The sequence below is a fragment of the Belonocnema kinseyi genome, chromosome 9, assembly GCF_010883055.1.
Source record: "Belonocnema kinseyi isolate 2016_QV_RU_SX_M_011 chromosome 9, B_treatae_v1, whole genome shotgun sequence".
In the NCBI taxonomy this organism is placed as follows: domain Eukaryota; kingdom Metazoa; phylum Arthropoda; class Insecta; order Hymenoptera; family Cynipidae; genus Belonocnema; species Belonocnema kinseyi.
In genome coordinates, this window is record NC_046665.1 from 72,391,634 (window position 1) to 72,407,029 (window position 15,396).

Genomic DNA, 15,396 nt, shown 5'->3' on the forward strand with positions numbered 1-15,396 from the left:
TTTCGACGTTTGAATCCAACAAAATTTTTAATTAAGGGTAGCAAAGAGAAAAACTTTTCTAAATATAATTAAAAGCTGACTTATGTTCAATTTCAAAAGTCTCAAGCTCAAATTTTGTTAATAAGCGAAGATGGAAAACTTGCATTGTAGTAATTGTTAGAAAAATTAAAAAATTGTAACTGTTATCATATTTCGGGATCCGTAATGCTCTAGAAAAATTTATTATAAACATATATTATTTAAAGCATTCTTTTTACTCATAACAGCATACAAATTTTATTGAATTTGAAATGACGCTTAGTTTATATTATCTGTTTTTAGGAACACATCTACCTTTAAATAAGCCATAAAATATTTAAAACATTCTTGAAAATTTCAAGAATTAAAAATTTACAAAAGCACCTATCTTTTTATGGTTTTTACTAAAGCTTTATTCTTAAATATTTAAAAAATAAAAGTGGACTTCAGAAATCTTTTAAGCTTTAAGGATTACTTTTATCTACTATTTTTCTGCTTTTTAAAATAATTAACTACTTTTTCATCAGCGTATTAATAATGAAAACTCACGCTAAGTGGTTCTGGACTGTAGGAAAAATCCACTGGTTCACAACCCCAGGACAACGACGTTGTAAATCCTGAAGTGAGTAACTGAAAATCGAAAAAAAAAACTTTAGAAGTTTTATTAAAACTCCGTTTTAATAAATAAATCTATGTACGCTTGGAAACAAAATTTTAGGATGCTTGTAATTTAGAGCAAAAGAACTTAATCCGGATCAGGGTTTCAAATACGAATCACTATTCTTTTTCTTGTAACTTCATATAATTGAAAAACTTAATCTTTTCACGTTTCTCATCATGGCTGAAAAAAGTTTTATTAGTGTGCGTGATAAATTATGTGATTTTTTTTTAATATGGTACTTTCATAAAATGTTCACAAAATTTTAAAGTTTCAGTTTCATTTTGTTTTCATAGTTTGTACTTTGGAGACCATTTTTTCAAAAATTGTGTAGCTTGTGATAAAAATTTGTTACAAATAAAATCTCATGGATTCATATTTATACTTTTTAAATTAAATAAATATTAATTACAGTTTTGATGTCAAATATTTAGTATGAAACGTAAACATCACTAAAGTTTGAAAGCAAATAAACTTTCAATAAATTAAAATTTATTTTATTCTAGGTATACCTATTTATTTAATTTATTTATTAGGCACTTAAACGTTATTTTAAGACAGATCAAAACATTTTTATGAAAAGTACCCAAATCTAGAACCAATTTACAAGTACCTACAAACTATCACAATAAATTATGGGAAAAATTACAGAAATGTGCAATTTTGCTCTATTATGCGAACGAATTTTGCAGTTTTCGATATATTATTGTATTTTATTACAATTCATTTTCCTACAAGAATTTATAAGAATTATTTATTATTATTATTATTATTATTATTATTATTACTAGATTGTTAAAGAAAATCATTTTTATTGCAAAAAGACAACTAAACACTGAAGTTTGAAGCTTCTTAAAAAATAAATATTTACATTTTTTACATTCTACCATTCCTTAAAGTTTCGATATCGATGCTTTTTCTAATAGCAATCATTCACACATCTTAATTTAAAATTATCATATTACAATATTCGAAATGCTTTTCATAATACATCTAAAACAACTTCTTAGCTGCAAACCCTTTAAATTCATGTAGATTCTTGTAGTAACTCTTTTTTTAATTCTAATAAAAAATTAGAACTACAATAACATACAACAATTTGAAAAAAATTACGAAATTCTTTTGAATAATAGACAAATGCTGTACTTTGCTGAAATTTATATTGATATGTATTGCATGTAATTTCTGGTGCATGTAAAAATGGTTTTAGATCTTGCACTTTTTAATAGGAGCTTCTCCGCTAGGGATACCTTGACGAAAATATTCTCAAACTGATAAAAAAATTTTTGAAATTCAACAGTTTGTATTTCGCATTTTGAAAAATCAGCCAAACATCCTCGGTGGAATAATTTTTATAAAAAAGTACAACAAGATAAAACCATTTTCAACAGAATCTACTAATTAATGCAATAACTTAAAACCATAATGACGTGAGAGTACAACTTTTTATGTTTACTACTGTATTTTATTGTGGTTTCAACTTTCTAAACGATTTTCCAAAAAAGTTCAACTATAAGAATTTGCAACTATAAGAATGTACAGGAATTTTTCTGGTTTAGCAACAAAAAAATTGTTCTTTTTCGATCTATGATATTTATGATACGTATTACCCAGAAGCTTCTATTTTTAAACTTTTAAGAAATGACAATCGATTGGACACCATACAAAAGTTATTCAAAAGTATCTCATTGCATCATTCTTAATATTTGTCATCCTAAGTCGAAAGAGAACAACTTTTTAACTGCAAATAAAAATTGAGAAAAAATTGAATTCAATGGCAAAAAAAATCAATGGCACTGTCATTGACATTGAAATATTTGACATTGAATATTTGAAGTTATAGAAACACAACTTCAAATCAAAACACTCAAAGTGCAACACTGTTAAATTGGAGACTTTTTGAATTGAAGCTTAAAACTCTTTAAACTCAAACGCTCAATAATTTAAGCATATAAAATGGAAGGTTTTGATACATTCCAAATTAAAACTTTTTCAAATGTCAAATATTATAAAAATTTAAAATGGTAGAAACCTCTGATTGTTAATTTTATTACTTTTCTGCGAGAAAATACAAGAAAAAATTTGCTATTTGTATCTAATTGTATTTTTAGTTATTGAATTTTGTTTGCAAGAGATTTTTTTTTATTATAATTTTTTTTTAATCGTTCTTTCTGAACCCCGATCCACATTTGGTCCGTTTTCCCTGATTAAAAATATGTATTTACCCCATAAAATACAGCACCGCTAGCCACGGCAATAACGACATTGTAACAAATCATAAGATTGTGAAGTTTATATGGTTGTCGATTCGCCATGAATCGAGGTCCTAAAAAGAGAACAAAGAGAAGATATGCTCCAACAATCAACGTTATGGGAAGTGGACCAGACATGAGAGGCCATTCAGCCACCCTCGGATCTGCAAGCAAATTAAGCAATCGATTAGTTGAGGAAGGCTGAAGAAAGTGAAAAGAAATTGTAGAGAAAGTTATGAAGGAATTTAAAACCAGAAAAGTGAAAGAAGCGCAATGTAAAATAAAGTAGATAAAAGCAAATTCACGTTTTGAAAATAATAAAAATTGTCCCCTTAATTTTAAAAATCTTTGCTAATTTTCCAATATAGCTTTGTGTCTGCTCTGCCCGTTATGATATAATTATTTGGTCCAAACTAAAAAAAGTGAGTTTATTGAAAATATGTATTATATACAAGATTTTACAATGGTGCCTTTGACAGGAAGTTAGTATTTCCAAAGAATAAGAATAATGTAAAATCGTCAAGTTTCAAGGAAGACTTACTATTTCCAATAGTTTTAGGCTAAGTTAACAATTTTGACCTGAAATTGGCACTAAAAAAGCTATTAGACAAATATCATTAACAAGATACCACACTTTGAATAATTTTATTTAAGGTTATTTAGTGTTTTAATCTGTAAATAAGTTCCTATAGAAAAAAACCATTATACATCTACTTTTTCAACAGCAAATTAGTATTTTTAATAGAAAATGATCGATTTTCGTTTATTTTAGCATACAAACAAAAATGATCAACATTAAATTTAACCATTTTTTAAATAAGAAAATTTACAATCTTCAATAATTTCGAACAGTGATGATGATATTCGCCAAAAATTGAAATTTCTATTTATCATGTTACTTTAACAAAGATTTGCAATTTTAAACAATTTTAGTTTATATTGTCGTTTTACATTAAACAGTGTTTTTAAAACAAACTTAATTATAATTTGAAAAATATTTCAAATATTTTAAAACGGGATTCACGATTTTTAACGATGTTAGGTTACGTTAACGTGTTTTGTCAAAAATTGGTTATTTGAAACAAAATTAACTTATTTTCAAAGGAGATTTACAATTCTAAATAAATTTTTTTGTGTTATGTTAGTGTTTTTCGTCAAAAATTGGTATTGTTATTACCAAAAAATCATTAGATTTCAAATCCAATTTACTATTTTGGTACAATTTTAGATGATGTTGGCGTTTTATACCGGGAATCGATTTTTTAAATAAAAAAATCATTGGATTCTAAAGGCGATAAACAAATGCTTAGATCATTTTCACTTAAATTAGTATTTTATATAAGAATTCGGTATATATTTAAAAAAAAGATAAACAATTTTTTAACAGTCAACGATAATTTTAATATTTAGACGATAAATTAGTATTTTAAATTAGTATTTTATATAAGAATTCGGTATATATTTAAAAAAAAGATAAACAATTTTTTAACAGTCAACGATAATTTTAATATTTAGACGATAAATTATTGGTGATTCTAAACAGAACCAATTAAATTTCAAAAAAGATTTACAAACCCGATTAATTTTTTGTTATGTTATTGGATATGTTTTGGTATTTTCGTTATCACGGGAAATCAGTCATTTAAACAAAACCAATAAAATCTAAAAGAATATTCGCAATTCTGAATAATTTTTTAGTATTCAATGTAAGTTATTTTCATGGTAAATTGTATGTTTGTTTTTTTAAATCATTCGATTTCAGAGTAAATTCACAATTTTAGGTTAGGTTGGCGTTTATACCAGAAATCGATATTTTAAATAAAAATCCATTGGATTCGAAAGTACATACAATTTTTTAAAAGTATTTTAGATTAGGTTTGCATTATGTTTGAAATTCAACTTACAATTTTTAACATATTTTATGTTAGTGTTGTAATCGATTCGATGGGTATTTTCCGGAAAAATATATATTGCTAAAAATCTTTACCACATTTGCATGACATGTTATCTTAGATATCTTTATCGAAATCTGTCATATTAAACAAAAATAGTTAGACTTTAGGTTAAAATTAACAATTTTGAACAATTTTAATTTGAAGTTAAGATGTTAATCTTTATCAATGATAAAAAATGTTGTCCTTCACTTTCATTATTCTTTTAGATAATAGATACTATGAAATAAAAAATTTCGTATTGATATGAAATGAATGTCTTAATTTAAAAATTGCGTGAGACTAAAATCATAGTAGTCGCACGTGTCTTCGGTTTCTAGTATAGCATATATTTAAAAATACTTTTTCTGAATTTATATTCATTTTCAAAGTGTTTGGCAGAAAATACTTTTAAAAATATACGACACACGGAATATTAATTATCTAATTCCCATGGACATAGGAAACAAGGGACTAGGCATGCCATTGCGGGGGTGATGCAATGAGGGGGGAGGTCCACCACCTTTTGATGTCCCGCGACAAACATGGCAGCGCCCACATGTTTATATTTTCATGCACAGTTTGTCAGCAAAAATGATCGTGCGCATAATCAAAGGGCACATCGCAAGATGGCGGCTCTCCTCACTCATGGAATTCTCCCCCCTCCCGTGGATTCAACCCAGCTCGCCCAAGTTAGGATGGCATGCCTAGTCCCATGTATCCTAAGTCCATGTCTAATTCCATAATTAACTTTGCTCATTTATTAATTCTGTAATTCTATTTATTTTCTGAACAATAGCTACCACGATTGCAAGGCTAGCGTTACAGAAAACAAGTAAATTATTTCGCTCTAAAGAGTTTGATAGCAATCATAGTTATATGTGACAGTATCCGATAACACGGTTGTATAATACATTTCCTGATATTAACGTTAAATTAATTTCCCATAGATCTACTTCACGAAAAAGTTGTAGAGGCTATGATGAAAACGTGTTATTTTATCTTTATGTATTATTTTATTAATTTTTCATCCATCTGCTTATTTTTAAATTTCTGAATTCACGATCAAGAGTATGAAGATGTAGAGACTATACTGAATACGTGTTATTTTATCTTTATGTATTATTTTATTAATTTTTCATCTATCTGCTTATTTTTTTAATTTCTAAATTCAAGAGCAATACTATTAAAAATGATCCTATCATAGCCGTATTTAGATATATACAGAATTTAGAAACACATTAAAAATAATGCAATTTACAATTAACAATTTTAAAAAAATTATAATGTAATACAAATATATGGGTCACTCGATTCCAAATTTTGTCATCTTTATAAAGCGGTTTTTTCGAGCCACCCTAATATTAATACTATATCCCAGTGATACATTTGTCTTCGCTTATGTATAATTCTTAACTAGCGGATATGCTGCTATAAAGAGGGCATCCGCTACTTAATAAAAAAAGTCTGCTCTCTTATTTTTATAAGTTTTACTTCCGAGATAAATTAAATATTAATTTATTAAAGTTATTCATTGTTTTCTAACATTAAATAATATTTCTATAAATTTGCTTTTAACTTGAAGACTTTATGTTTCTTTCATTGAAATCAGAATTATCTATTTTTGAAACGATCACCACATAAAATTAAAGTTTTGAGATAATGTTCAGTGCTTCAATGTCTCGTTTTGCAAATACATATAAATAGTGACTACATTAAGTGTTTATATTGATACTAGACAAGTGAACATCCTCCAAGCAGTCGCAAACCATTTGGGATAAATAATTCAATCAAAAGCAAGAGCGCACAATTAGGTGACATCAATCTATATATTTTGATGTTTTCTTATGCTTCTCATTAGATAACGTAAAATAAATATTGCATATTATGCAACATATTTCTTTTGCACTTTCGTATTTTAGTCATTTTGATTATAATCTATATTTTGCATAATCACAGTACCATTGTATGGGCTTCAAAAAAATAATAATTCGAATTTCTACCTTTACTTGAAAATTAAATTAAACATTTCAGGACCGTTGTTATCAAAATAAATACACTATCCTGAAATGTGTTACTTAAGTATATGTTCTCGATCTAAAAGTTTTATTAACTTATTTTTTATGTTAAATATAAATTTGTTAATCTAAAATATTATTAATAATTTTAAGTTAATAAAACTATTATCAAGATAAAAATACTATATTTTTAACTTTATTTATAAAATTGAAACTGAAAACAGTTGAATATATTTACTTGCATATTTGTCTTTTTTCTTTCACTTTAATAAACATTCTTAACTTTTATTATATTTCAATTAACCTTTTAGCGGGCGCACTCTGTAATTCACCTTGAGCGAGCGCTTGTCATAAATTTTAAGTCATTCAGGTTTATCCAATTTATGTTATAAGCCCATGAAGAATATTGAACAACCTCTAAAATTCAAACCTATCACTTTTAACAAAACAATTTCAAAGTGTGTCCATTTAAAGCAATCATAGAATTTTTTAATTGAAAATAATTGCACAAATCACCTTCAAAAGAATCTATGTTTTGTTCTCAAACCACCAATAATATTCGACAGCCCCTTGAAATTCACCCCTATTACTTGTAACGAAAGAATTCCAAAATGTCGTCATGTAAAGCAGCCGTACAATTTAAAAAAAAAAATAGTCACAGGCGTTACCTATACAAAACCTTGTATTATGCTTCCAACCTCACAATATTATTCAACAACCCCCAAAAACAATCCCTAATTTATTTAGCATACTCATCCGTCATATTGGATCCGAAATTTTGTTTCCTAAATTTTTGATATTGGATTCTTAATGAGCGACCCCAAAAACCCCCGAGTAACATAATTTGGTCCATTTTATATATTTGCCCAGCCTTTCGCGATTCGGTCCCGTAATTTATTTACACATATGGGTATTTGTGCAGTTGGCGTGAATTTTACGACAGCGCGTCCGCTGAAAGTTTAACAACAGGCCATTTTATACTTTAAGAAATTATTTACGTCTCTTCGATTTCTCACGATTCTTCATGACATTGTCATGGAAATTATTTTATTTAGGCATTATATGTACAATTATACTCAGTTACTCATTTTACAAATTGTACAATTTTCCTCAAATTATTTTTAATAAATATGTAAATAATAGAACTGTAAAGCATAATGAAAGGAATAAGATGAGCTGTTGTTAGTGAAAGTTAAATGAAAATTGCAACTTTTATCTAAATTTTACAGAATAAGTAAAGAACCATTTTTTAAATAAATACGCTTAGATTTTTTTTCAACTCGACTTTTTTACAGAGTACTTTTTTTCTGATAAATTTAAAGTATTTTATAGTCAAAGAAAAAAAAGCACCAATCCTTTTTTTAAATAAGTGATATTCAAATTAGGAAAATCATAAAATTAATGGAAAAATTAGAATTTATGTGTTTCATTAAGGTTTTTGTATAACGGAAACTTGTGTTTTCTCCTAAAGGTTATTAAATGGTTTTTACCCGCATCTTTCTTTTATTGCTTATTACTTCTAAATAGTGTTTAAACGTTTTACGTATTTAAAGAAAAATTGTTTGGTACATTTTTGAATTGAGGAAAAAGAAATTTTTTGTGTTAAATATTTTAAATTATTGTTTAGAAAGTGTTATTTCAAATTAAAAACTAAGTATAAAAGTATTGTACGAAAGTAGGATTATATCATTCTATTATATTATATTTATATCATAAGAATAAGAATAATTAATACAATATATTTTTTCTAAATGAAACGTGAATAAATCCACCTTCATTTTGTTTATAATTTTAAAACAGTATTAAAATTAGAAAAAATGAATTTTTATTGGTGAACTTTAATTTAAAATATATCTTTATATATCAATAAAACAAACGCAAGTGGATTTATTACGTTTCACCGGCTTACTCCTGAAATATTCTTTTTGTAAAGAAACACTGAGTTCAACAACTTTTAGGTTCAAGATGGTTGAGGCTCACCGTGACAGTTGATCACATTCACTAAATTGTATTTAAAAACGTTTGATGAGTTGAACGATAAAATGGCTAAGAATAGTTTTTCAAACTCACTAAAATGTTTAAAAGTACTAATACTAGATTTGAAAACCACAATTTTTTAAACTGCATGAAGCAAGAAGTTTGTAGGGGAGAATAGGGAGAATCAAACAAAATAAATTTCTTCATCATAATTATAATACTGATAAAAAATTCATTTTGGCAATCGAAAGATCTTCCTTAAAGTTCAGAAACAAATTCTTTCTCCGCATGATGATTAAAGTACAAAAGCAGTGAATGTATGCCTGTATAGTAATAATGACATTAAAATAAATTTTTCCCTTCCTAAGCAACCTTAAGATTCTTTGAAATCTTTGAAAATTGACTACTTCACTAATTTTCTATATATTTTTTTTATTTGATCAATTATCTCAACTATTTGACCATGAAATGTCTAATTATGTTACCAGAAATGTATTTTTAATATATTTTAACAATAATATATGAAAAAAGTTGACTCTTAACTAATTTTTACTGACTATAAATCTCAGGACAATATTTTTACAGTGAAATATTTCTTTTTATTTTACGATGAAAGAATTGTCAGTGTCTGAATTAAGTACTCATGTTTTCTACTGTACCTATATGTTCATCTTTACAGTGACAATCTCATTGAAATTTTGTTTAAATCAATTTTTCAATACATTTTAATGACAATTAGGCAAAATCAGGATTTTAAAAATTCTCACTATACGTACACTAATTTAGGAATATTGGAAAACACTTTCACTGCAATCAAAACATACTTTATCATGAAATACAGGACGGTAGATCACTTCTGCATGAAATCCATTGTGTCACAAAATTTTAATTGTTTAAACAATAAAAAAAATATCAAAGTATGAGAGGAAATCGAAAAGCTATAGATCGTCGGTTTTTGTATAAAACAATATTTTTTCAAAAATAAGATCTTTGATAATAAGAGTTTTTTATGATGTTCGGAATGAAAATATTATTAATAATGCTCTGACTTTACATAAAAACTTTATGTTTAATGTTTGAAAAAATCTTTGTTCTTTCATAATACAAGACTGATAGTACTATTTCAAGTTCTTAAAATCACCGAAAACTTTATTTTTACAAAGACCTGATTGTTGGCTCGACAACTGCCTCAACAATTTAAAAGAGGGTTCTAAATGCAGGGTCCCTTGTCCTAAGTGTTTCATTAATGTAATTAATAATGATATAAAAAGCAGTAGAAGTTCGATGATAGAAAATAGGTTTTTGAAGAACTGATGAGTGGAAGTTGATGAAGGAAATTAAATTAATTAAAGATTTAGGTAAAGTGAATGAAGCTGGTTCTCCATCCGGAATCCTGTAAAAGGATAAAGTTGCAATGGAAAAAAAGTGAAAGTTAAAAATAATAATAATTTTTTTAACTCACCTGCTATTTCCTCGACGAGGAAACGATACGCCTCGACGGGCCCCATATCCTGACGATTGGAAGAGACAGTACGGAGACGGCGAAACACGGCGGAGGATCGACCCGACCCCTCACGGTCGTCGTCGTCGAGGATCAATCGGGGAATGACAAAGTGACAAGTTAGCGGAAGCGAGTGCAGGTTGCAAACTCATGCGTCATATGGGACCCGGCACAGAGTCGAGATAAAGCGGTCTGCACACCGATTCTCTGATATTTATTTCATCCAGTTGAGCAAAAATTAATCCAGAACTCCGATTTTGGAACGTCTTGATGACTTTCAATTTGCCGCATCGCGCTGTTAGTCGAGCCTGATTGTCACGAAAGCGATTCATTTAATTAATGCTTCGCACCATTTGATGAGATCATCTGAGCCTTAATTCGAATTAAGAAAGAAATTTATTAACAATCTTATTTTATATGTGCTACCAAATGAATTTAAGAGATTATAATATTAATGTTAATTATAGATGTTTTTAATTTTTATTACACTAATATATTTAAAAGTCATCAACCCTTGAATATTAACATCAACCAGCAATTAATGAAATTTATTTAAATAATTCAAATCTATTAATATTTAACATTAATGAAATTTTAGATCGATTCACAACTCTTTTTACATAATACATTTGTTCTGATATTTTCTAGATCTGAAAGATTTGAATAAATAAAATAAAAACTGTTATAAAAAATAATTTAATTAATTTCTCAATTTTTCAGAAAAAATCCAATTTTTTCGACAAAAAAAATAATGAGGAAATCAATGAGTTAAAAAACCAGATTTTCAAACAATAATTGATTTTTTTTGCATTTATCGAGCTTTATTATCATAAATGCGATTTATTTAATTCAAACTTTGCCATCACTTTAAAAGTTCATCTGATCGTTGATTTAAATCAAGAAAAAAATTGTAAAAGCATTTTTCATCCATTTACGATACTAATTAGTTAAGTTATGATAATTTTAATGTTAGACAGACATTTAATTTTTTTTTAATTTTAACATTCCAAATTATTTAAATATCAAATATTAAAATTATTCAACAATCAGTGAAATTCATGAAAAGAATTAAAATCTGTTAATATTTAGCAGTTATAAGATCTTTGATCAATTTACATTTATTTCAATATAATAAATTTTTTCTTATATTGATTCGTTCTGAAATTTCAATATAAAGTTTGAGTATAAAGCGATGATAACTCTGTGGCAAACCCAAACGTTAAAAATATCGTAGTGTATACAGATACGGCATTTTTTGTCATAATTTAGTATTGTAGTCTGGCATTTTTTGGCAGTAAGCTTTGATTTAAAATTTTGAAAACTTTATTGGTTAACATCTCGTGATCTATAATTTCATGAAGCCTTTTCCAGCTCTCTTTTAAAAGAATACTTGTTAGTATCTGGTCACAAAAATTTTAATGGTCACATCTCGAAACCTATTACAGCTGGGACCTGTTCATTTTTCGAAACGGTAAAAATCAAGAAAGGTAAAATTTCAGAATGGGTTATAATACATAATGATAATGCCCAGGAATAGCAAAAAGTCAGAAAGAGCAATAAGTCGGAATTCCAAAACTCTGAAAGGTATTTTTTTCGGAAACCAAAGAAGTGGAATGGGTAAAAATTCAGAAGCGTTAGAATTAGGAGGGTGAAAAATTAGGAATATGTAAATATACGGAGAGGAAAAATTCGGAAAGTAGAAAAGTTCGAAATTGTTGCTTAATATATCTACTAGCAGGTGTATAATTTTTTATTCATGGTAGCAAACAAATGTTTATCACAGTTTATGTTGTACGTTGAAAATTGTTTTTAAATTATATAATGATGAAAAATAATTATTTTTCGGACCCGTTCATTTTTCGGAACGGATAAAATTTAAGAAAGGTAAAATTTTAAAATAGGTTATAATACATAATGGTAAAACTTAGAAATACCAAAAATTTGGAAAAAGAAATAAATCAGAAATCCAAAACTCTGAATAGTATTTATTCGGAAACGAAAGAAGCGGAATGGGTAAAAATTCGTCAACGTTAAAATTAGGAGGGTGAACAATTAGGAAAGAGTAAATATACGGAGAGGAAAAATTCGGAAAGTAGAAAAGTTCGTAATAGTAAATAAATGTTGCTATTAGCAGGTCTATAATTTTTTATTTATGATAGCATACAAATATTTATGACAGTAAATTTGAATATTTTATCATAATAAATTTATGTTATCCGTCATTTTAAATGTTTCACGAGAAAATAATTATTTTTCATCATTATATGATTTAAAAATAATTTTCAACGTACACCATAAACTGTGATAAAAATTTGTTTGCTACCATAAATAAACAATTATACACCTGCTTGTAGGTATATTATTCAACAATTCCGACCTTTTCTACTTTTCGAATTTTTCCTCTCCGTATATTTACATATTCCTAATTTTTCACTCTCCTAATTTTAACACTTCTGAATTTTTACCCATTCCGCTTCTTTGTTTTCCGAAAAAAAACCTTTCAGAGTTTTGTAATTCCGACCTATTTGGTCTTTCCGACTTTTTGCTATTCATGGTTTTTATCATTATGTATTATAACCCATTCTGAAATGTTACCTTTCTTAATTTTTACCGTTCCAAAAAATGAACGGGTCCCTTTCCAAGGCTCATAATAGAAAATAAAATCGAGAAATCTGTATGTTCAGGACTCTTGATCCGAATCTCGAGTGCTGCTACCTGCTAGACAATTCGCATAATAGTGATAAAGTGTATTATTATTATAGGAATAGCGAACAGATCCAAAATTCTTTAGTGTGCTTTTAGAATGTAATGTGCTTGACATTGTTCCATACTTACACACGAATTTATTTAATTAACACTTTTCAGTATTTAATGAAGTAGTCTGATTCTTAATTTATATCAAGAAAAATTATAGACATTTATAATTTGTCTATGACGCCAAATTTATTTACGATATTATAATCATAATTTTATTTATAATGGAGTCTTATCACTCGTAACAATGGAGTTAGCCTTAGCAATGACATATCCAGGCTAATGGTCCCAAGAAGGCAAGGACCAGAGCGGCCAGTTGGACGAATGTCCCATCGAGTGACCTACCTCAATACTGAATTGAAAACTCACCTTTTCGGTTGTGATTCCGAGTTTTTCGTTAATTAAATATCGACTTGGACTAATCATTTTTAGACTTAATATCCTTTCTCTACACTTATAACAATTTTTAGTTTTGAATAATCTTATATTTCAAATTAATCAACAATAAGCAAAATTTATTAAATTAACTCAAATATAATAATATTTCAACATGTCGCTGTCGACAAGATCCGGTCCCACTGGTCATTGTCAACAATGGCTGGGCATTGTCCATATTGCCCACTCATACCGTGCAATTTCGATTGTAGAGTGCAGGCTTACGTTACTTCAGGCTTGGAACGATCATGGTCGACATTTCCCAGCAATCTTGGGGCATTTGTACATTCTCATCATTTATAATTGGAAAATTATTATAATTATTCGAAATTTTACAACAAACTTTCTCCACGGATCTCAACGTTTTGAGACCTCCTGAATCTAAAAATAAAGTTTGTACGATAGCGTCTGTCTTTCTGTCTGGCCATCCGTACTTAAACACGATAACTCTCGAAAAAATGAACTGATCAAATCGATATTTGGTTCACCTTTTTTAAGTCCTAAAAGAAAGGACGAGTTCTTTAACTAACTATTTTGGATACAAATTCAAAAAGTAAGAGCATTTTCACATTTTTTTAAACCATTTTTTTAAATTAACAAAATATCGTATGGCTACTCGTAGTACTTAAAAAGGCAAAAAATTGATCAGAATAACTTTTGTCGGTGAAAACAAAATGATCATAGTTAGAGCATTTATAAGATTGTTTAAATCAATCGAAAAACAAAATTTTGAACCAAACAACGCACGATGTAAAAAAAAGTCAAGAGAAGAAGAAAATTGCTTTTTAAAAGTTCTTTAACATAATCATAACAAATTTTTCGATTTTCTTGAAAAATCGAAGTGATCGCAAAAGAAATAATAAAAAATCATAATATACATTCTGTGGTCAAACTATGCAAGATACGAAAGAAGATGAATAAAAACAAAATATGAGATCCCAAAAGAAATGTAAAATTTTTCTAATAATCTTTTCTTGATAGGATGCCCAGTTTTGGTTTATTTGTGAAAAATAACTTTGAAAATAAAGAAAATGAAAATTTTGTAAAAACGACCAAAGGTACGAAAAAAAATTGACAGACAAAAGTTGTTCACCAAAAAAGGTAATTTTTTATAATTTATATCATTTTCATCATTTTAATTGAGAAAGTATCAGAATTGTCAGAAATTTCACTACAACATTCAAATTTTGTACCAAACGATGCTAAATACCAAAAAGTCTTGAAAAGAAATTAAAGCTTATGAAAAATCCTACGAAATTTCTTTGATGAATTTTTCAATTCGACTCGTTATTTTGTTTTTAATTATCGAAAGTATTATGCTGAGAACCGAAAATTCGAATATTTCGCGGAAAGACGTGAGATAGCTCAAAAATCTAAAAAAAGACTTTTATGATATTTTGTTTTATACATAACAAATAATGTAAAAAAAATCCTATTTTTAACATAAAGACACAGGATACAAAAAATTTTCTAAAAAAAATTATGCTCTTTTTATTAAGGTTGTTTAGATAACATATATTCACAAATGTCTGTCAAAAATCGAGCTTGTATCGCGAGGTTCACAATGAGAATGTATACCTCAAAGCCTAGAGCGTTGAGCAACTTTATCTTTAACTATAGCTAATTAAGTTAAATATTCAGAATATGAAGACGCATATAAATACTGCGATCTACCAGGTGTATACATATGAAACCGGTATTGCCATTTAGCGGCCAGTAGGCACACTTGTAAGCACTGTCGGAACTTACGATTTGTGATAATTGGCGTATTGTCATCTGTCAACAATATCCAATACCAAACATTTCAAGTTTCATATGACATCGTGATTTTTTTCGCTCTTGAAAATGTCGA

General features: G+C 27.6%; 1 protein-coding gene across 2 annotated transcripts in view; it reads right to left on the reverse strand.

Annotated features, from left to right (window-relative positions):
- Positions 1-15,396, reverse strand: part of LOC117179965 (elongation of very long chain fatty acids protein 1-like) — an 84,417-nt gene that overhangs the window by 55,930 nt on the left and 13,091 nt on the right. For both annotated transcript variants that reach the window (XM_033372222.1, XM_033372224.1), the window contains exons 2-4: positions 10,317-10,727; positions 2,902-3,092; positions 568-648 (exon numbers count right to left, since the gene is read on the reverse strand). In XM_033372222.1, coding sequence (XP_033228113.1) covers positions 568-648; positions 2,902-3,092; positions 10,317-10,362 — 318 coding nt within the window. In that variant the 5' untranslated portion in view covers positions 10,363-10,727. The remainder of the gene's footprint in view (positions 1-567; positions 649-2,901; positions 3,093-10,316; positions 10,728-15,396) is intronic.